The 23,795-nt window shown below is 33.1% G+C and overlaps 2 protein-coding genes across 3 annotated transcripts; both read right to left on the bottom strand.

Annotated features, from left to right (window-relative positions):
- Positions 1 to 313: 313 nt before the first annotated feature.
- On the bottom strand, positions 314 to 1,603 carry LOC132165563 (transcription factor MYB123-like). The gene is made up of 2 exons (XM_059576185.1): positions 1,185 to 1,603; positions 314 to 1,019 (listed from the first exon to the last, which is right to left on the bottom strand). Exons 1-2 carry the CDS (start codon positions 1,349 to 1,351, stop codon positions 464 to 466), a joined length of 723 nt encoding a protein of 240 aa, XP_059432168.1. The 5' UTR covers positions 1,352 to 1,603; the 3' UTR covers positions 314 to 463.
- Positions 1,604 to 16,336: 14,733 nt separating this feature from the next.
- On the bottom strand, positions 16,337 to 18,300 carry LOC132165534 (transcription factor MYB1-like). 2 transcript variants are annotated; one of them, XM_059576145.1, is made up of 4 exons: positions 18,098 to 18,300; positions 17,861 to 17,990; positions 17,063 to 17,261; positions 16,652 to 16,908 (listed from the first exon to the last, which is right to left on the bottom strand). In XM_059576145.1, the coding sequence occupies exons 1-4, from the start codon at positions 18,228 to 18,230 to the stop codon at positions 16,732 to 16,734; spliced, it is 639 nt and encodes a 212-aa protein (XP_059432128.1). In that variant the 5' UTR covers positions 18,231 to 18,300; the 3' UTR covers positions 16,652 to 16,731. The 2 variants fall into 2 exon arrangements, with proteins under 2 accessions (XP_059432127.1, XP_059432128.1); XM_059576144.1 differs by having other exon boundaries at positions 16,337 to 17,261.
- Between the last annotated feature and the right edge of the window lie 5,495 nt (positions 18,301 to 23,795).

Raw genomic sequence — 23,795 nt, 5'->3', positions numbered from 1 at the left:
TGTCATTTCATTTATATGACAATTGTATAATAACATACTTGAGAAAATCTAATTGTACGTATAGAGAATATAAATATTAATGCAATACTCTGCATGTGTTGGTTAAGTTGAACCAAAATACATTTACAAAAGTTTTCACAAAGAGGACAAAAGAAAAGTTCTTCTTTACACCACCCTACCTCCACACTGGACAAAAGAAAAGTTCTTCTTCTTTACGCCACTCTACCTCCACACTAGCCACACACCAAGTACAACTATTTGTGCTTTTTAAGAAAAAAAAAAATTATTTATTTAATAGTGGGCTAACATCACCACCAAGGAAATACAGCACTAAGTTATATTTTTATAAAGTATCCGAAATTATTTACATGAAACTTTACTAGCTAGGTGAGGAGCAGCTAAAGACAGTCACTGTCATAATAACATTAATAGATTTATTTCTTAATTTTGATATTTTTCTAAACTATTCTGCCTGCCATTCCCCTTCAGAGTCAAGAAATGAAGCCAGAGAGTGGATGTCGAGAAGAACATTGGGTTGAACACGATTGGTGATGTTCCAATCGTGCATCATTTCATAGGAAAACTTTAAGGATTGTTCCGAAGAGGGAGATATATCATTGTCATTATGATGAGGAGGAAAGCAGGAGCTGAGAAGATCAGGAAAGCAAAGTTCCGACATATTGAAATCCACCACGAAGTCCGGTGTTTGCTTATTTTCTCTGCTACCAAACGAATTGTCGAGGGGATTATGATCACCATCCACGGACGGCCCTGATTCTTTACAGTAAGGCTGCTGTGTGATGACAACTTTAGAGCATTTAATTGCTTTAGGCCGAGCCACAAGTAAATCCATCTTGGATGCTGCTGATGGGTTGATCTTGGGCTTCTTCAAATTTTTCTTACCAGACTGGTGATTTGAAAGCTTGGGATCTTCAACTTTTCTGCCTAGATTTGTGTTCCAGTAGTTTTTTATTTCATTGTCTGTTCGCCCTGGAAGCCTTCCCGCTATCAGTGACCATCTAAAAAGATCAAAATCTTTAAATCACTACTTATATCAAAATCTTAAACGGATAAGAACCGACCTCTGCTTAACTCTAAGTGCCTCAATATATTTTTAAGCCTTTTTTTTTTTTAGAGAGAGAGAGAGAGAGAGAGAGAGAGAGAGAGAGGGACATGACAAAAACCTGTTCCCCAAGAGCTTGTGAAGCCTTATGATTAGCTCCTCCTCGTCCGGTGATATGTTTCCTCTCTTAATGTCTGGTCTCAGATAATTCAACCAGCGAAGCCTGCAGCTCTTCCCACACCTCTTCAATCCTGCAGAAAAAAGGAAAGAAATGAAGCCATGCACCATTTTTACTTATAAGCAAGAGAGAAAGAGAGAGAGATGGTAAATTAATTTCCTGCTCTTTTGGGAATGTTTCTCCATTTTCCTTCTCCATAAACTCTGATGTATTCTGAAAGAATTTTGTCTTCTTGAGCAGTCCAAGCACCTCTATTCAAGCCTTCCTTAGCACAGCAAGGGCTTCTACCCATTTGGGACTAGCTATTCTCTGAAGAATCTGTGGTTGATCAAAGCCTAGCTCGATCTATCAATTGAATGTTCCCTTAATTGGGTGTGGGAGAGCCATACTTATATAGCACCATTTATTGTCAAATAATAATTTCCATATATTCATCTGTACACAAAATTGGCCCATGTGTTTCAATGATTTTGTCCTCTCTGACTATTCAACGTAACAAAAACTTTTTGTTGCCTATGTGCAGTGGTCCATGGTAATAGTTTATGCTTTAATTTCACATCTATAATTAATTTTATTCCTCACAGCAATTCTACTTGAATTAGTAAGTTCTAGATTCTCCAAGATCTTCTCTAGTAGAAAAATACACTGGATCGATTAAATTAAAGATATTTATTTAGTTAATTAATTTGACTGTAAGTCAAGTTTTTGTCTACTGTTAATTAAAAAAAAAAAAAGCCTAAAATACCATTGTAATTAACTAATGCGATGCCCTTTAACCCTAATATTGCTTTTCAAGTCTTTTAAAAATATTAAAAAAACAATTATGTGGTATATATATATATATTTGTGTTCTCTAAAATAAAAAGTGCCCAAGAGTCGATCTTGTGCGCATTCGTGTGAGACTTTTATGATTTCGTGTGAGACTTTCATGATTGCAACTAGTCCAATACCGTGTGATGATGGTTAATCTAACCCAAAAAAATATATATATTTAACTGAATTAATATCATAAAAAATATATATAAAAAAAAAATCTAAAAATAACTAACATTTTATATATATATTTTTTTTAAAAAAAATCATGTCTTTGAGAGTCGTTGGAATGCAAATAATGTTTGACAAAAACTAATAATTAAGCTTTTATCACTGAACAATAATGGGGATCCATGCACAACCAACCACAACCCTAGCTACTTTAATTTATTAAGTTAAGAAAGAATTAAGAAAATTTAATTCATTAATGGAAGTTAATAACAAGAACAGATGATAGGTGACAAAGAACTAACATAGTATAAATTTTGACCAAAATATAGACGGCAATAATTTCTTTAATTAAAACTAAGCAATCAAAGCTCTATACACAAATAAAAACAGTTATATATATTGAACTTGAAAATAAAGATTTAATTACTCAACTTACAATATAGAAATATTATTTATTCTAATTATAATACTTAGTATTGAAAGTTTTAGGAAGCATGTGTAGTTATTTAGGTCAAAGATGTTAGTTTTAAGTTATTTTTAAAATGGTTTCAAATGAAATAGTGTAGACAAAAAGACATTGTTACGATTAATATTTTATAAGTAAAACCAGAATCTCAAATCATTCCATATAGGTGATGGGTCTCCCACTTTTGTATTTTATATATAAAAATAAATTGAGAATTAGTTGAGAGCATGATAGCCGCCCCTAAGGCTTACCCATAAAAGTACAAAATAAATATTAAATAAATAATTAATTAAATCTCTATATCTACTCTATTAAAACTTCACTAGCAAATAATTGCAGGATCATATCTTCTCCGAACTAACTTTCTAGCCAAGCCTCTAGCTTGAACGGTTGTTGAAGCACGAACGCAGCCCCCCTACCCTATCACCCCCATCCAATCTATCCCCCATTGGCAATTTGGCATCTCTCTCTTTGATATGTATGTATGTGTGCATGCATTTGATATGTATGTCTGTATGCATGCATATATTAATTAATGCAAATTGGCATTATTTTCCATCAGATGTCGTCCGTCGGTAGCACCATTCTCTGTTGCTGACAAAAATATTTCCACATCACACTTCTATGGCCGGCCCATGCCACGGCCGCTTGGCGTCGTCCATTTGTCAATCACATATTGATTCCTCCCTTTTTCCTTCACGTGTCATCTTATAATTATTATTATCATTATTATTTTGAAAAGAATCATTCAGTTCAGTCTTATTCATTAATAAATAAGCACAAAGTTCAAATAATACAGAGCAAAAGCTCTTAAACAACCATAGCTAAAGTTATGAGGTTATAAGCGTCAAATATGACGTATTACATTCCAGATTCAAACAAAATCCCTAACCTATGACTAATTTTCAAATTAAACAGCAGTGCGCCAAACAGACTCAAACCAATACATAGGTAGCCCTTATTTTTCGGCATTGAAGGTAGAGAACCCCAAGTCAAAGCTCATCATCCTCAACTCGAAAGCCAGGACAACGTTCACATCCACAACTCAAAAGTTTGGACCTAAGCAACAAACCCGAAGTGCATCAGGTGGGCAGATTGAGAGAGAGAGAGGACCGAGCATTATTACAAGCAAAAACAAAAAACGACTATAGGGAAACAAAACAAGACAGAAAGATCAAAAAAAAGAAAGCCAAACAAAATTACGGAAAAATAAACAGGAAAATAAACAACATAAAAAGCACACCAAGAGGATGACAGCAGCCGGAAAGAAGAGCTGATTGCGCACTCGTTGGAAACCGAAAACGGAAGCTGCGTTGGAAGCTCATCGTGGTGGGGGCGCGAGAAAAGGCCCAGCAGAGGACAGTGGGCGGCGGAGTACGTGGAGGAGATCGACAGCATACTCAAATGGAGGGGGAAGTTTGAGTGAAACCCCAAGAGCATTACCCACAAAGTGTACCTAAAAAAGCAAAAAAAAAAAAAAAACAAATACAGAAAGAAACAAAAACAACTAGGACCAAAGGAGGGGAATAGGCGGAGAGGAAGGAAAATGAAAAAAAAAAATCGCCCAAACAGCTAAGGGCATCAGGTAAATAGACTAGTTTGCTAGGCGAAAAGGCGATAGGAGGAGAGGGGGGAGGCAGAAGAGAGAGATGGGAGGAGGGTCGGAGGGGGCGAACCTTTGTTCTCTCCCTCTGACGGCTGCTAGAAATGAAACCCTAGCAGCGAGAGGAGGGGGCTAGAGAGAGAACTCATCTAACGAATTAATGGGAGCAATTTATAATTATTCTTTTAATTGAGAGAAATGCTTGGCTTCATTAAAATGTCTATTTTTTGACTATTTTAATCTTAGGTGGTATGGCCAATTTTTCAGAAATCTATTAATTTATTGTTTAAAATCTATTAATTTTAAAATGGACCATGTCACCTAGGATTAAAATGGTCAAAAGATGAACTTTTTAATGAAACCAAACATTTCTCTTTAATTAATAATAAATGAGAAATGTTATGGATTAATATTTTTTTTTATATTTTATTGATCTCATCTTACAAATATGTAGACCCTACAAATTAAATAGTTAATCTATTTAATTTATAGAAAAAATGTGAGCTAAATATGAAAACCTTAACATTTCTCATTATAAATATAACTCTAGCTACTTTTACTTAATCATGAGTAATATATTATTTAGTAAAATTATTATAATAATTGAGATAAAAAGTAAAATAAGACTGTGGCTGCTTTTTTTTTTTTTTGGTCATGATGAGGTCTCACCTGATGCATGTGGAGGGAACTTTACGTCATAAGTGCAACAAAAGTTGACGTAAGAAGTAATGGAATCAACGAAAATGATCGAGCGAGCATCCAGCATCTTCGGCAGCAACTCTAAACTAGTTTTTTTTAGTTAAATTAAATTATTTTTTGGTTCTAATAGAAGTTTTTTCTACTAGTGTTATAGTAAAGTAAAGGATCTTGTAAGATTTTTTTTATTATTTTTTCTCTCTCCCTCAACGCTCAAACTTTTCTCTCTCTCTCTTCTCTCGCTCTCCGTAAACGGTGAGTCTGGTGTTGGACCTGTTGGTACGCTACCCAAACAGAAAGCTACAAGAATTCCCACAAGAAAGCTAGAGATCATGTTTAAACCCACAATAATTCAAACATGATTTCAAAATAGAAACAAAGAATGATTAATATAAATAAAATAAAGATAAAAAAAGGAAGGTGGGTCTGGTGTTGGTGTTGCTCTGGAGAGAGAGAGAGAGGAGGGAGAGAAGGGAAAGAAAAGCTAAGGATAAAAAAATAATAAAAATAATATTTAAATAAAGTATAGAGTTAAAATAAATCTTCTGCTGCTAAAGATGCTCTAAGAAAATATCGATAATTTTTGTGTGTGGATGATGCGGTGGCTGCCACAATGAGCCTGCCGAGAAAGACAAGACTACAACTGGCAAGTTTATAAATATCAGTAGAACTATGAGTATACACAGTCTTGAGTCTACGTACAACAATTTTCAAATATATATAGTAAAAATTCTTCCTACAAATTTGATTTAGATCCGGTTTGAGAAATAAAGCTTTTAAGTCAAAAAGAGTTTTCGGAAAAAAGCTTCATTTTTAAATTTTTGTCAAAAGTGAGTTTTAACTATTTTTAAGCCTTTTGGACCCTTACAAGTGTTTTTAATTTTTTTTACTAAACGAGTACTTTTTTCTTCAAACGAATATTTTGAGTATTAAAAGCACTTTTAAAACCTTCAAACACAATCCTAAACAGGCTTTTACATGTTTACTATCGATTTAAATTCTTTTTCCTCAAAGAGTAGATCAATCGATTGAGAATTTCAAATTGCCCTCCCGCTCGAAGCCACCACTAGACTCAACTGGGGTGGCCAGTTTTTTTTATTTGATTTTAATTTTTAATTTTTTTTTTTAATTTTTATCTTCTATTTAAAAATTAATATTTTATTATTTAATTTAAGTGGAACACCTAACAAGAAGTAGACTGTTAAATAAAAATAGACGGGCAAAATTGACAATTAGAGAATCTCCAAAGGGGATCCGAATCCTTTCTCATCTATATTGTTAGGGGACTGTGGTCAACCCGACGACTCAGGTATATGCTTTGTTAAGATAATGCATATTCTTTCCGTCACTTTCACAAAGTTAGAAAGTTCAAATTTCTGGCCATGACATATATTATGATATATAGAAACATTTTAAAAATCAATAATACTGAAAACCCATCATTTGTACTGGATTATCCGTTTAAGGAGATTTTTCTTTTATTTTTGTATAAATTTTTTCGAAATATATGAGTTGAGAAACTAAAAATAATGTCCCCCCCAGAAAAAAAAAAAAAAAAAAAAAAAAGAAAAAAAAAAAGAGTAAATGCCAAAGAATTTACAAAGTCATAATCTTCACTGGGTTATCAATTGGAGGGAAATTGTTTTTATATTGTATAACTCTTCTTGATCTACAATCATATTTGAATGTAATTGACAAATATTTTCACATATTAAACTAATAAACAAAAAATATAAAAACGGTGGACAAAGTTTTCTTTTAATTCAGTCTATTAAATTAACATCTGTTCTTAGAGTATATTATTCTTACGTACATGTTTTATAATAATATATCACATTTTTTAAAGAACAAAAGTTAATTTAGCAAGCCTAGTGCAAAATAATATTATATATATATATATATATATATTTTAAATTTTTACAAAAGATGACATATTTCAGTCACATGTAGACCAGTTGGCACTACCATAAATATGGCTATCACTTCATTGTAGTTGGCAGTGCCACAAATATGGCTATCACCTCATCGTGGACAATATTGTATGATATTATATAATCTATATGATGGAGCATATAATTGAGTGGGTTTTGGAATTGGTGTAAAAAACTAGGTAGTTGGGGAAGATGCCAAATCCTATCAGCTATGTTTGGCAAGGGAAAAGCCCCGCACTGTAGCTGAAACGGCACTGTTCCAGCTACAGTGCCAACTGGCACGTGGCTGACTTTTTCATTTTCATTTTTTTTTTAAAGCAAAAAAAAAAAAAAGCGTAAGAACGCTAGTGGTGGTCTCCAACACCTCGCAATTAAAACGATTAATGATTCATCTCATTCAACCACCCCCTTGGCCAACAAAAAAAAAAAAAAGGGAACGGGTGCATTTGGGGGTGGCCGGACCACCCCCAAGGTGCTGGGGGTGGTTTCGGCCACCCCACACGGCATTTTTTTTTTTGGCCAAGGCGGTGGCCGGACCACCCCCTTGACCATGGGGGTGGCTGGAGCCACCCCCTTGGCCAAAAATGGGGTGGTCCGGCCACCCCATTTTGGCCAGAACCACCCCAGCGTTCTCCTGCTTTTTTCTTTTCTTTTTTTCTTTTTTTTTAATATTTTGCTTTTAAAAAAAAAGAAAAAAAAAATTAGATGAAAAAGTCAGCCACGTGTCAGTTGGCACTGTAGCTAGAATAGTGCCGTTCCAGCTACACTGCGGGGCTCTTTCCTTGCCAAACATAGCTATCCTTTTTAACATGTTGCTTCCCAGCCTTCTTTTCAAACTTGACTAATTACACTCAAATACCTGCTCCCACGAAAGATAGCATTGGATTAGACTTATGCTAATCCAAAAACAAAAAAACAAATGAATATATTGAGAATTAGATATTGGAGATATTTTCCCTCCCATATCTTTTTCATCAAAGACAAAATTGTTATCATAATAGTTTTGAAAAGTTTTTTCTTTTTTATATTTTGAATTATTTGTTTATAATTTGTAGAAAACAGAAAAAAAAAAAAAAGTTTTCAAAATCACTACGAAGCCAAATATTGGCTTTTCAATTCTAATTACTATAAGAGTAGGGTTATTTAATATATTATTATATGATTGTCGTATAGTTGAGATGATATGATAATGGAAACCAGACACTAATTCCTTTTTAATTACAAATATCGATCCGTAGCTTTCACGTCACATTACCAATTTGTATATGCGACGATGTCCCGTAATTTTCGGAAGCCTCTATCAGTTGTTTCCACAAATTTCACTTTGAAAATCAAGTACAAATGGTGATGAATTGACGGTTCACCAGAAGCAAAGCAATTCAAAAGCTCCATTTGTTTATTTGTTTATTTTTTTTTTTTAAAAAAATAAAAATTAATAAATACTTTAAAATATAAAACATTCAAAATTACTTTTATTACTCACGCCATTTAAACGGAAAACAAAAAACCCCCCATTAAAAAGCATTAATTAAGTCGATATCGAAGGCAGGTAAAGATGAAAGGAAGCTTCTGAGGATCCCACTGCCAATCAAATTGAATTTGACACTGCAGTGTCAACCATGGACCTCAATTCTGTCGTGTCTAACTTTTGGAAATATGGAACCATGATTAGAGAGCGGTACGTAGTGATGAGAGCAATAAATCAAAGGCAGCTATTCCAGCTATCAAAGGTACCTTCACATACCTGCACATACCTACACATACATGAAGTCTTTGGTAGGAATGAAAAGGCGGGCGATTTTTTAATTATTAATAATTCTAGCAGTTCTATTGAGAGGAAAGTTACGGGATTCACTTGTACATTTTAGGCAGATCGATTTTATGAAGGAGTTTAAATTGTTAGCAATTAGAGCACCTAAATACAGCAACAGTTCTAGCAATTCGATCAATCTCATCCATACTTACTTTTCCAATAAAAAAAATAAAAAAAAAAATTTCTGATTTTGTTCGTCTATAATTACACCAGAGCAATGGTGTTTCGATAATTGATTAAATAAACTATAATTAATGATTTCTAAAGTGTGATATTTTTGAAAGTTGATTGGGCTTGTTTGGCAATGCATTTTAAAGTAGCTTTCTTTTTTCTTTTTCTTTTTTGTAGTAAAAAAAAACAAAAGCATTAACAAATAACTCAAAACATAAAATATTCAAAACTATTCTTACTTTATGTCACATGATAACCAAAAAGCAAAAACCATTATCTAAAAAGTTTTGACAAACCAATTAACCTGAAATTTTTCATAAATGAACTTAATTTAGCCTTGGAAGTGAATTTGTTAGCATAAAATTTGGCCGGAAAAAGGAGAAAGTTCAAGTGATCTATTGAAATGTGATTCCTTGGTTACGGTGGGTGACAATACACACTAAGTGAGAAGCATTTTATTTAGCAACCGAATATACACGGTAGTTGGCACATCTATAGACCTTAAAATCGGTCCAAAAATTAAATATCTTTAGTTGTTGTCACCGATATTCAGCAATCACCGAGCACTCGACCAATCGGAGAAGAGATGCACTTTGTTGATAGCCAAGATCGAGAGTAAAAAGTCACATTCAAGCATGATGGACGAATAGCTAGCCAAAAGACAAGGCCCATACGAATACCAAGGAGGGCAACTGTGACTTCACCAAAAGACGCGGCAATGTTTAGGTATGAGCTGCCATTATCCAACCGATATGGTTATTAAGAACAATTGAGACAACACAGAAAAATTAACAAACCATCATATCAAAGTTGATCTTGAAGGAGCGAGAGGGGGAGGGAGCTTCTATTATAGCTATTTTTCCCTCCTTGCAAGACAGCTGGTGATGTTACACGATTAAAAGGTTCAATTTAATTATAGGTAATGAATCATGAATCATCATATATCCCTCAAGTTGTCTAGAAAGAGTTAAAGAATACGTTTATATGTGACAATTGACATGATATTTTTCTTTTTCTTTTACTTTTTTTATTTTTTATTTTTCTGGTCCGAAGATATGATCTAGTTATGCCAAGGCCTTGTTTGGTAAAAGGGTTGGAGTTGACCTAGACACTGTTTATCGCAATTTCCCAAAAAAATTATCATCAAAACATTTTAACTTTTTTCACTTTTTATATCAAATCATTCACTTTTTATTATTATTCAAATAAAAAAATCACTACAAAACAAAATTTTTTTCACTTTTTCATATCACTTTTTCATTTTTTTTATACCAAACATTTTTATTTTTTTTCACATCAATCTACATCAATTACAGTGTCTAAGCCAACCCATTTACTAAACATTACCCAAATGTGGTTTACTAGGATTATTTAGACTTGGGTTTTTGTGCGCTTTGCTCAGCTTTTCACCTGAAAGTGAGATCCCTTTGTCGTTTCTTACAATAGAGAATAAAGTACAACTTATAGTTTTACTATTTTTCCGTACCAGAAAATATATATTAAAAAAAAAAGGGTTTTTAATTCATGTCAATCGCATGATGTAGTTGTCCATCGTTGTTGGTGATTGGTGAATCTATATTTTAATTAGATTGTGAATCCGAGGAAACAATATTAAAACAAGAGAACAAAATCTTTGTTGAGGCGTGCTATGCTGGTAATTATACTCTTACCCTCTATTTATTATATTAATTTTATATGAATTGGGGTGGTGTATTTTAAGTCATTTTTATTGTGTTAATCACTTTAACAAAAAATATATAATAATTTCAATTATGTTATTGTGTAAACTAGGTATTTTGCATATTTCAATAAAGAGTAAACACTTCAACTTAAAACACCAAAAAATAATATAATTTTTCTTCTCAATTCTAAAAAAAATAATTTTTCTTCTATTGACAATATACCTCATAAACAAAATACATATCGATAAAACCATCGGAGCTACCGTCTTAGTTGGTTTTGAAGACTCTGGAGTTGAGAGCTCGGAGGTAGGTGGGTGGTGGGTGTTGGGTTAAAACGAATGGAAAAGTTTATGATATTGATTTGAAATTAAAGATATGGTATTTTCTGTATTTTGTATTTTTATGTGATGTGTGAAATTTTTATTGCATGCAAGCAGTAAAATTGAATTTTACACCACATTCTGATAAAATGGGCTCTCTTAAAAAAAAATATAAATAATGTTATAAACTACATTTTTAATTGAAATTATCACATTAGCATTGTGAGATAAAAATGTAATTTTTAACATTGCTAAAAAATAAAACAAAAGTTACTTAAAACATATTACATCAACCAATGTAAAATAAATGTAATAAATAAATATAAAAATTAGCATTATTCATGATTAAAATGACTTTTGAAATATCTCAAAGGAGTAACTCAAACGTGTGGGAACTATGCATTATAAAAGAGAAGTTATTAGTTTGAATCACCCTCTCCTTCTCTCACGTTTGAGAACATTTTTTTAAAAAAAAAGTCTTAAAATTCGGTATTTGAGGGGAGGACAAAGAATTTAACAAACGGTGCCATATAAAGATATTTCTCCAAAAAGAAAAAAGAAAAGACGTTTTGAAAGAATATGATCAAACTGTAGGGGTCTTAAGTGCCATACACTTGGCCACTTGGCCTACAATGCAACGTTCCTTTTGTTACAGAAACTGGCAAAACACTCTGAGTGTACGTCCAAGAGTCATCAGTATGCAAAAAGGGTCCCATCTTCAATCTTGTCAGAGTGAGAGACTGACTAGGAAAAAGACAACTCCCGACAGTCTCGAAAGACATGGGAGATAAATAAAATGTTTTGAAAATTATATAATCATTCATCCAAAAATAAATAAATAATAATATGTTCGCTACATGCATGCACTGAGAAAACATTAAGAGCGTCCCTTTAATTAATAGATACCATGGCCAGTACGGTCCTGCATCTTTACTATCCTACACTCCTTCAATGGCATATGAGGACCTAAGTTTTCTTTAGCCAAGTTTATTCGAATGAATTAATTCATTTATGGCCCTATCGATACAAGTGCTAAAGAGTTGATTGGTGCATGTCACTAACAATATTGAGACAATTCAAAAGGCAAAATTGAGTGTGAAATTGACGAGTGGTCCGCGAACACCACCTTAAAATTGGTATGGACATTTCTAGGTTAACATAAAAAGCTTGTGAAATTTAATATAAAAAGAGTAGATGTTGTTGGACTAAGCAGGAAGATAATGTTTGAAGACAATTCTTATGTTCATCCCAAATTATAGAATTTTCAAATTAATTTCCAACACAATTTGAATTAATCCATATATTATCCGAAATCAGCATGAAAATTAGTTTAATCCATATTACTCGAGGGAGAAGTACTTGAGAGTGGAGGAGAGGAGATGAAGTGGTACATAAAAGATAATTGGTATTAGGGACCTCCCTAATATATTGAAATGGGGTCCAAATATTCAGGGGTCGTTAACATAGCTATCCAACATTTATTTTACTCTCTCCCAACCTCCATTCTTTTGCTTTTGAAAGTTGGGTGGCCGGCTTGGTGCCCGGGGGCCACTTCCATCAGTTCCATGTCTCTCTCTCTCTCTCTCTACCTTTGGTGAAATATACAAAACTTTATGTTTATATTTACGAGCATATAATAAAAATCTCATCCACATAAAAGTATAGGAAAATGTATTTTCTCATCAGAAGTACAGAAAATGTATTGTCACTAGTTTGAGGGAAGGGAAAAGAGTTTTTATTAAACGGTATATAGATATTTCTCCAAACAGAAAAAGAAAAGATCAAACTGTAGGGGTCCTGAGAGCCATACATTTGCCTACAATGCAACGTGAAACTGACAAAAACTCTGGGTGTACGTCCAATATGCAAAAAGGGTCCCATCCTCAATCTTGTCGTTCAGAAAGACTGACAGTAAGAAGGACAACTCACGACGGTCTCCAAAGACATCGGAGATAAATAAAATGTTTTGAAAATTATATTATCATTCATCCAAAAATAAATTAATAATAATATGTTTGCTACATGCATGCGCTAAGAAAACATCCAAGAGGTTCCCTTTAAATAGATACCATGGGCATCTGGTCCAGCATCTTTAGTACCCTAAACAGGTTGTATTTGGTAAAGAGCTTGAAAAAAAAAAAAAAAAAAACTGTAACAGATTTGATTGATGTGAGAAAAAAAAAAAGAATATTTTATATAGAAAAAAAAAAAAAAAAAAGGTTTTGTATTGATTTTTTTTATTTGAATAGTAATAAAAAGTTTTTTTTTTTTAATTTTTATTTTTACATGTTCGCACAAGAGGAGGGATTCGAACTATTGACGTCCGCTTCATTAGGCGTGGTCTCAGCCGATCGAGCTACGTCTTGGGGACAGTAATAAAAAGTTATTGATGTGATGTAAAAAGTAAGAATATTGAGATGAATTTTTTGGGTTTTTGGGTTCGGTCCGACCCACTCCTTTGCCAAACACACCCTCAAAGGCGAACCCATGCTTGGGGTTGGGAGGACGAATGTCCCCTCAAGATTTTACAAATTTTCATAAATGTCCTTCAAATATACTAATTTTATAAATTTGTCACCCCAAAAACCATATATTTGTCCCCCCAAAATATTATTTGTGTCCATTTTTAATTCTTTTTTTAGTTTTTCCCCCCAAAATAATATTTGTGTCCCTTTTAATTATTATTTTTTAGTTTTGCCCCCCCAAAAAAAAAAAATTACTTGTGTCCCCTTTTAATTTTTTTAATTTATTATTATTATTATTATTTTAATTTTGCCCCCTCTTTCAACATAAAAACACCTAAAATACCCAATTCATTTAGTTTCCCACTTTATTCTAGTTCACTTATAATCAAAAACGTAATTTGGCTTGGGACTCTCATCAAATATGTGAAAGACAAAGTTAAATAGTTTTGGTTCTTTAAGTGGCTTCTAACTACTAGCAATTAGTTTTTTGAGTAGTTATTTTAAGTCATTTAAGTTTATAATATTTGTTTTGACATCACAAGTTAAATGGTTTAATAATTTATAATTGCAAAATTCTTTGGCTCGACTCTTATCTCTTAGCATTGTTGCTATTTAGGGCTCTGGGTAATTGTTAGAAAAAAAAAAAATTCATACTCAATGATACATTTTTCTTGGACCCTATAGATTGTGTTTAGTTTATTTTTTTCCTAAGCCATTAATTTGCTAGCCCTACCTACACGGCTACACTTCTTCACTGACATATGAGGATCTTATAAGTTTTCTTCAAAAGGCTCGTGCTCGATTTCGAGTCAAGTTAATTCGAACGGTTTAATTCATTTCCAGCCCTACCGATCCAAGTGCCAAAGAGTGGCTGCATGTCACTGACATAATTGAGACATTTCAGAAAGCAAAATTGAATGTGAAATTGACAGGTGGTCCATGATCATGACCACCCCAAAACTGGTATGGCTATGTCTACATCAACATAAGGGCACGTGAAATTTAATATAAAAGGAGTAGATGTTGTTGGACTGAGCAGGAAGATGATGTTTGAAGACAATTCTTATGTTCCTACCAAATTATAGAATTTTCAAATTAATTTCCAACACAATTTGAATTAATCCATATATAATCCGAAATCAGCGTTAAAATTAGTCTCATAATTTTGATGCTAATATTAGATTGTAGGATGAATATAATAAGTTAGTAGATTAAAAAAAAAAAAAAAAATTTGTAGTTTATGGTGAATAATACAAATCATAATTTTTATTTTTTTTTTGGTCTTTGGATGAGGAACATGTACAGTAGTTGAGGGAGCAGCTGTACTTGAGAGTAAAGGAGAGGAGATGAAGTGGTACATAAAAGATAATTGGGATTAGGGAGCTCCCTAATAGCTAGGCTAATATATTGAAAATGGGGTCCAAATATTCAGGGGTCGTTAACATAGCTATCCAACATTTATTTTACTCTCTCCCAACTTCCATTCTTTTGCTTTTGAAAGTTGGGTGGCTTGGTGCCCGGGGGCCACTTCCATCAGTTCCATGTCACTCTCTCTCTCTCTCTCTCTCTCTCTCTCTACCTTTGGTGAAATATGCAAAATTTTATGTTTATATATACAAGCATATAATATAAATTTCATTTACATAAAAGTGTAGGAAAATGTATTTTCTCATCAAAAGTACAGAAACAGATATCCCATCTGAATGATGAGAGTAGAGGGAAAAAAATAAAAATAAAAATAAAATTGCTAGGAGTCAATAAGTTCTCTATATTTTACCTACATTCTCCTACAAACTTAATAGATTAACCATTAGATTTGTGGAGTCCACCATTGCCTTATGTAGGGTCCATATATCTAATAGTTGATTTGTAAAATGAGATGATATAGAGACAAAAGACCGGTTTTATAAATTCTGAGGCCTAAGACGATAATTTTTAGACAATTTCTTATATTTAGTTAAGTATTTTGTTGTGGACAAATTAAGTGTCAAAACTTGTGTAAGTATACGGTTGAAGTTGGTTCTTAAGATGAGGTTCAAAACTTGGCTCAAATTGAAGATCAAAAGAGCTCGTTCACAACCTCAATTGTATGGCATTCGAATGAGGTAGTTTTACAATGTTCAAAGATACAGGATAGAATGCCTCAATCGTAAGCACGTTCGAACAAGAAGATCAACGCGCCTCAAGAATCAATTTTTAAATTAACTCGATCGCAGTCACGATCATAAGTTGTTCAAGTCAAATGGAAGACTTATAGGCTTCAAACTTGAAGTTCCTTAATAAAGACTAGATCCAAGGACAATCGCACCAAGTTCGATTGCAAAGTGAATTACATTGTTTCACATAATGTCACCATTACATTGTTTCACAAAGTGTCACCAAAAGCTTCGCATGTGATGATCACGAAGCCAAATTCGAGACACTCTATCACAGCAATGTTCAAATCTCGGTCGACCGAAGAAGGGACACATGTCACATGTCACAACAAAGAATTGAGGCAGAAAAAGTCATGCTTGATTGACCTATAACGTGCTCAATCGACTGAGGCAGAAAAAGTCATGCTTGATTGACCTATAACGTGCTCAATCGACTGAGCTTGCGTAGAACGATTGAGTGAGACCGCGTTTAACTTAGATTTAATGATGACGCATGCCTCAATCAACTGAAAGTGGAGCTCGATCGACTGAGACATGTTAAGAAAACTGTAGTTGAGATGGGTAAACTCGATTGACCGAGCCTTAAGCTCAATCGATCAAGCATTGTAGCATCGACTTTCACAATCTACAAATAGGTTGCAAGTGTAGGTAAAGCTTACAAGTTTTAAGAATCTCATTTTGAACATTGAGAGGCTTAGAGAGTGAGATTTTGAGTAGCGAAGCTCTACAAGTTTGAGCATTGGAGTAAGGTGCTAGCTCGCAGAGAAGGGAAATTCTCTGCGCATGATTTACAAAACGACTACAACACTAGATAAACAAGTTTTTTTTAATGAAAACCTCGTACATGGACACGTTTCAACTGCTACTTTTACTTTCTAGTTATATAAGGCAATAATCATAGAAGAACAACATTAAAACAGTAGGACATATAACTGATGAAAACCTAATTAACCTAAACCAGCCATTCAATTATTATTGGAAACCATAATTTTCGGTGACAAAGACAACAAATGGGAACAAGTTATTCATGGAACTGGTGGGATTATTTCTGTAGTGGGGTTTGTTTTCAACTAATCCATTCATCCTCTGAATTTAGGAAAGATGCCAATGTCGTGAGATCCAACGCATCATTTGGTTGAAGAAAAGGGTCATGGCTACATTGACTATCCCTCCAATTATCCGGCCTTGCAGCTGCAGCTCCATCTATGGAGTCTTCATGCTTGGCTTGATCACGATGATCATCTCTAGAAACTGGAAAATCTTGATGATCATCAGGACATGAGATAGACATGCTCTTAGGCTGCACCTGCACCTGATCTCCATCCACCACAATCTCACATTCATTAATGATTTCTTTATCCTGGTCCGAATATAGCACGCCTGATATCAAAAGATCATTAATATCAAAATCCTTAAGAAACCCACAGGAATTGTCATCCTGCTGAGCTGAGCAGGAGGGGCTGTCACAATCCCAAACTGGAAATATATTTTTATCCACCATTTGATGATTATGTAGTTGCCATGGGATGATAACCTTTGTGCACCTCACTGCTTTTGTCCGAATAACCGGCTGCTGAGTTTCTGGTTTTGTTCCTGGATTCGACTCCATACTACATTGTTTATTAATATCATGATTCTTGTCACCCACCACCCTCTTGCTTAAATTCGTGTTCCAATAATTCTTTATTTCATTGTCTGTTCTCCCCGGTAGCCTCCCGGCTATGAGTGACCACCTGCAACAACAGCGTGATAATTAATTAATTATTTATCATATTCAAACTTTTTCTTGAAACTAATTAACTCGTTTTATTTGTGCAAAAATTTTTATATATAATTCATGTCACTGTTATACTTTATTGTCATTTCTGATATTGTAATTAAGTCATATTTTCTTTCCATTCTAGAAGACAATTCACATGATGGGGACATTGATGTATCCTACGGTTCAAAAGCTAGAAGAGTCCCGACAGGTGGCGGATTTAGCTTTCGAAGGCTGGCCTGTTGTTTCCCACATGTAGAAATTGGCATTTACTTACTAACCAAGACACTGAATAATTGAATTCCGAAAATCAGTTTTTTCAATCTATCTGACCTCACAACCCATTGTTTCTTTTAATCGGGAAAAGAAAAAATAAATTTTTTTTTTTTTTCCCTTTTCTAATTAATAAAAGGTGACTTCAATTATGGCCCTTACTTACTACACTAGTACCTCGATGCTCTTGATCCCGATTGAGGACAATTAGCTTGAATTCCTTCTCTTTTGTGAACATTTTGAGTGAAAACGATGAAATTAGAAGAAGAACATGTCGGAGAAGAAGATTTTCAATAGTACCTGTTACCAAGGAGCTTATGTAGTCTGATAATGAGCTCTTCTTCTTCCGGAGAAATGTTGCCTCTCTTGATATCTGGCCTTAGATAATTCAACCATCGGAGCCGGCAACTCTTTCCGCATCTCTTCAGCCCTGCAAACATGCCATGAATGTGAAACAACTATAAAAGATGAAACAAAATGAAACCACAGAGACAGAGACAGAGACAGAAACAGAAACAGAGTAGTGTGAATACATACCAGCTCTTTGAGGAAGGTCTCTCCATTTCCCTTCGCCGTGGATTTTAATGTAATTGGTAAGGATTTTATCTTCCCGAGCAGACCATGCTCCCCGATTTAGACCTTGTTTGGCACAGCATGGCCTCCTTCCCATCTCTGCTCTGTTCTCACTGTCTCTCTCAGCAGGCGGGTTGAAACACTTGTGCTTGCTCTGTTTCTTACACTTTGTATTATTGTAGGTCGTAGAGAAAGCTTCTTATATAAACGAGGAACACAAAGCTTGGCACATGTTGGGGAGGGACCAACAGCGTGCATTGTAAGAAACATTAATTACCCTGCACTATACAAAAGTTAATCACAAATTAAACTAATTATAAGTAAACCTCTCATTGCGTGTTTTCACCTCCACTCTTTTAAATCTCTTTGTCTACAGTCTCAGCTGGTTCACATTTGTTATACACAAGTGGAAAGGCTAGACTTAATTTCGCGCATGTTTTGGAGACACCAACTATAAGTGCATTCTAAGTTATTAACCATACAAAATTAACCTCATTGCGTGTGTAAGAGACTTTTTATTTTTTATTTTTTATTTTTTTAATTATTTCACCTCCACTCTTTTCAATCTCTTAATCTTCTATACTAGGGTTTCACACTTCATGCATGATGTCAATATATATGTAGATGACAAGATGCCGGGATGGAATCGGGATGTTTATTTTTTGACACCGGTTAGATCCGTCTTCGGTCGACACGATACGAGCAGCAAGGTGGTCGTATTTTTTGCAAGAAAATATTGATTGGTAAAGTTTAACTGAAGTGAATAAAATGTTAATTTGTAGCGTTTACATGACCCATATATAAACGTACGCACGTACATATTAGATCAAGATTTTTGGCATTAAAAAAATACATGTTCTAATTATTCTTTTTTTTTTTTTAATGAAAAGTCATTCCAGTTTCATTAATTGATGAAAGATCACGATCATAAAACTCTTACATTATAGAGCAAAAACTCTGAGAAAATCATAGTCGAAGCTACAAGATTACATGTCGTAGATACATATATATCAATCTGACATTTAAGACTTATCTATGACATAAAAATCCGCTAACTCATGACTAATTTTCAGTTGTAACAACAGATCTACTCCAGACAAATTCAATCTAATACATAAGTAGCAACATCCTCCTACCAAATTTAGTATACCATTTCTCTTTTCTTTCTCTTCTTAAATTATTAATGGCTTGTCGTATCTCTCCTTCTCCTCCTCAATTCGAATCATTATGCCCCCACAACTATATTTTTTTTGGTTTTTTGTTCGTTTGTAGGCCCACCATTTATTCATTTACTTGGTCGGCCCATTTGGGTCTTCTCTTTCTATTCTTCTTTTTGTACAACTTATTATTTTTAAAAACACGGTCACAATTTTAACATTTTACATCATACGTTTTTATAAATCCACATTTTTTCATGTGATTTGATTTAAAATCACACTTTTAGTCTATTAAATTATAATGCTATACCCATTCTAAATGTGATGATGCTACGATTTTGTAGGCTAAATGCGTCTTTTTAAACAAAATCATAAAAAACATCATGTTTATCTTGATTTTAAAGACCGAACCACAATTTTAATACCAAACACTTCGAGTCTGCCTTAACACTAGCTAGCGGTTGTAATATTAATGCGCTTCTGTGACCTTTCTCCAGTGAGTTCCTCCTGCAAGTGTTAGGGTTTTTCTAGGTCAACATGCATTAATCAACGTGAAGGAAAATCATTCCAGACGGAGCAGTCAATTATTTCCCAGAAAGGGAATGGCAAACACCATTGGTGGAAAAATCCTATCGTTATATGTCTCTGTGGTTTTTTCTACGGCCATGTGCTTTTAACTAGGTTTTTGTTTTTGGTATTGGCTGATGAATATGATTGGATCCATGTGCTTTAAGGTTAGAACCCTTTTTCAAAGTGCTTTTACACTGCAATGATTGTGTGGAAATTAACAATTAACAATTAACACAGACAAAAGGGAGAATGAACTTTATCACAACTCTCACGTGACTCTTGTTAAAAGTATTAGTATACCAAAATAGGTCTAAAAAAAGAAAAAGAAAAGAAGCAAGTGTCTACATCATGTCGAGCATGGCCTCTAATAGCCGTTTGCTTCCAAAACATACTAATTTTGGAAGCAAACGGCTATCAAAAACAAGTAGAAAATAAAAATTAAAAATAATAATAATAATAATAATAATAAACAGAAATGGGGGATCAGCACGTGATTCATGTGTCAAGGCTAAAACACACACCCAAACAAAAAAAAAAAGGTGGTGGGGTAAATGGGGTAGAAGTTGCTTTCGGAGGTTCTTCTCATCTATCCTTCCCGCTTCTGCATGCTTTCACCTACCATTTTCATGCATTTCCATCTCACCTAATTCCAAAATCTCAGTTTTCAAACTTAGCATTCCTTCATTCGATCTAGGGGATCATGATTTGAAGAGCCACCATGCTTGTTTATTTGATAGATCCAATATATTTCAAATATATAATTAATTTATCACTAAATATTTTATTATTTCTATTAGAACATGTGTGTGTGCGTGTTTTTTTTTTTTTTTTTCTTTTAATTGTTTTTCTCTTCTTTTGTGGGTCAATTGTTTCAGCCATCCGTTTGCTTATGTTGCACACGCTGCCACCGTCCGCCCGCCATCGTGGTGCGCCGCTCTTCGCCTCTCCGAAATCGGTTGGACTTTAGATCTAATTTTTCAAATCTAGATCTAGTCTCCTAAACTGGTTTTACTAAGCCACGCTCCGGCCAGTGCGCTTTGACTCCCTTGTCTCGGTTGTTGTAGCCGTTTGCTGGTTTTTTTTATTGTGTTTTTGTTTTTTTTTTTTTTTGAATAAGAGTTTGATTTCTCCTTAGATCTACTTTCATGAGCGATTTTTGGGTTAATGTTTTTGTCCTGACCTTTAGGTCGAGGAAGATTAGTTTCGGTGTAAGGGTTTTGCTCTTATGACCGGAAAAATAAAAGTTAGAAACATGGGCTACCTATATATTAAATTGAGTCTACGTGTAGATCTGTTCTATAACTGAAGTTTGACATGGGTTAGCAAATGTTGAAGTCATAAATAAGACTTGATTGTAAAATTTTTATGTTTGTCTCAATGATGTTATAATCTCATAACTTTGGCTATAATTTATCAGAACTTTATACTCTTTGATGTAAAGGTTTTATGCTCTTTATCTTTTTCAATGAATGAATATGAAAAAATTTCCTTAAAAATAATAATAATACATACATACATATGTACATACGTACGTACAATGATACAAATGACTAACTATATACGGGTACATCATAGCATATACAAATTTACAAAAAAAAAAAAAATGAAAGTAGCTATGATTGTCTGATTTATATATGAGCAAATATTCTACGGAATTTAAATGATTGGGCCCTTCCTTTTTTGCAAGGGTCCCTTTCTTCTTTTTTTTTTTTTTATAAGTAGGGTCCCTTTCTTTTTTGATTGGACTCTTACCTGATTTCATGAGCAAATATGTACAGATCGTGTCTCCCAGGTTTGATTGGACCCTTTCTTTTTATTACATGTTTGTAATTTGTAAACAACTACAATAAATATTATTTTTTAAAAAGGTCAAAACAAAAAAAAAAAATTGCTCTTATTTTTTTATTTAATTTCTAAAAAATAATATTCATCTATGACTAAGAGAACACCAAAAAAAACCAGGTGAGCACTTATCATTTTTCATAATAAAATAAGTAATATTAAAAATTATTTTTGTGTTTTTAAAAAATGATATGACTTTTAAAATTATATTAGAACTTGTGATAATGATAAAATAATGATTTTAAAAGCTTTAAAATAACACAAATTTTTTTTTCTAGAATTACTCTAATAAAAGTCTTCCAAAGTCTTTCAAGTAAATAAACATAATTTAAAAAATTAAAAAACAAAACAAAAAACAAAATCTTTGTATACGATAAATTTTTTAGTATATCAAAATATATAAAATTTCAAAATTGAATTTTTATATTTTTAATTTCTTATATTATATTTTATTTAAAAAAAAAAATTTGCTACATTTATAAAAAATGTTCATATTTTAAGATATGGTATCTAAAAAAAAAAAAAAAAAAAAAGGTCCATTCACAGGGATGTGTTTCTCCATGAAAGGCATTTGACTTTGGGCCTCAAAAGCTTCACCCCCTCTCCCCAATCTTGTTGATTCTTAAGTCCAGTTTGCATTACAGTATGATTAGCTTAGTTTTCTTAGTCTATACACATAATTTAAAATAATTAAAAAATAAAAAATAGCTGTTGAATTCGATTGAATAAGAATAATGGACCGCTAGTTTAGGTAACTATTTTTAACCAACATATATATATATATATTGTTGTCCTTTGGTTGACTTGTAACGGTAAAATAGAGCTTGTAGGTAAAATCATGTGTGTGAGTAGAAAACCATTCATTTCATTATGTTTTATTTATTTATTTTTAACTGTTATTAGGAAACTATATTATTTTACAAATTAATTACAGGCCAATATACATGTCACTTACTACATCAATCACACAATAATTAAATTTATTTGTTTAATTTTTTCACTCAATACTCTCTTATCATATGAATTGTCACGTGAGTTTCTAGAGGGTTGTAGTAAAAACTATAAAATTCAAACATTTTTTTTATAACTTGTTTTTCAAATGAGTGTTGCTGTGGATATTACAGTATTTACTGTAAGTTATTTACAAACTAACGTGGCACTCTATAATTGACGAAATGATTAAGCAAAAAATTTGATTTGTCAATTTAGTTAATTAGTGGCAGAGACTTGACTTGTAATGCCCCAATTATTTTTGGAATTTATAACAATTGTTATTTATCTTTTAGCATATGAAAAGCATTGCATGTGACAAACACTTTGTCTTTTAATTTCTTCCCAGGATTCTGCCGGAGATCGAGGTCAAATCTCTCCTCCATTTCAGACCAATTTCGATCAAAGATATTCATATTTTTCATGTTTTTTTTCCTTCGAGATGTTCTTGAATTGCACGAGGAATCAAACTCACATTCCGTAGAGATTATGGCTTCCTGTTTGATTGGATCCTCAACATCCAATATTATATATATATATGAGATGTTCTTGAATTGCACGAGGAATCAAACTCACATTCCGTAGAGATTATGGCTTCCTGTTTGATTGGATCCTCAACATCCAATATTATATATATATAAACATGTTGCGGTATTAATAATTTTGAGTTCGATCATAAAAATAGAATAACGCAGCCTAATTACACACAACAAAATCCATTTAATTACCTTATATGAGGATAGCGGTTAATAATTGCATTCAATAACTGCACGGATATTATTGACAAGACTGCACATCGGCTAGCGAAAAAGGCGACCTCTCTTATTGAGGAACAAGTTCTTACGGAGGAAGTTTTTCACTGTATTGTTAATGTTATCCATTATGTTGAGCGTTTGTGCTTAGACTGTTCATTTTATGGTGCTCAACATCTAAAAAAAAAAAAAAAAAAAAAAAAAAAACCTCAGACTATTAGGCAAAAGAGTAAGACAAAATTATCTCAATTTTAAAAAATGATGACAATTTTGTTCCAATTTTTATATTTTTTTGAGATTTTGTTTAAATAGCTTAAAAGTGCTTCTAACACTAAAAAAATTCGTTTAAAA

This window comes from Corylus avellana, chromosome ca11 (assembly GCF_901000735.1).
Source record: "Corylus avellana chromosome ca11, CavTom2PMs-1.0".
Taxonomy (NCBI): Eukaryota; Viridiplantae; Streptophyta; class Magnoliopsida; order Fagales; family Betulaceae; genus Corylus; species Corylus avellana.
The sequence above is the reverse complement of the archived record's forward strand: the minus strand, read 5'-3'. Positions and strand labels throughout refer to the sequence as shown.

What these genes read in the sequence shown, in the direction of transcription:
- LOC132165563 (XM_059576185.1), bottom strand. Translation starts at nt 1,351, where the DNA reads ATGGTGCATGGCTTCATTTCTTTCCTTTTTTCTGCAGGATTGAAGAGG. An exon ending in CACAAGCTCTTGGGGAACAG is followed by an intron (nt 1,020 to 1,184) that starts GTTTTTGTCATG and finishes TGATCTTTTTAG; the next exon opens with ATGGTCACTGATAGCGGGAA.
- LOC132165534 (XM_059576144.1), bottom strand. Translation starts at nt 18,230, where the DNA reads ATGGGAAGGAGGCCATGCTGTGCCAAACAAGGTCTAAATCGGGGAGCA. An exon ending in AGACCTTCCTCAAAGAGCTG is followed by an intron (nt 17,991 to 18,097) that starts GTATGTATTCAC and finishes GCATGTTTGCAG; the next exon opens with GGCTGAAGAGATGCGGAAAG. An exon ending in CATAAGCTCCTTGGTAACAG is followed by an intron (nt 17,262 to 17,860) that starts GTACTATTGAAA and finishes CTGTTGTTGCAG; the next exon opens with GTGGTCACTCATAGCCGGGA.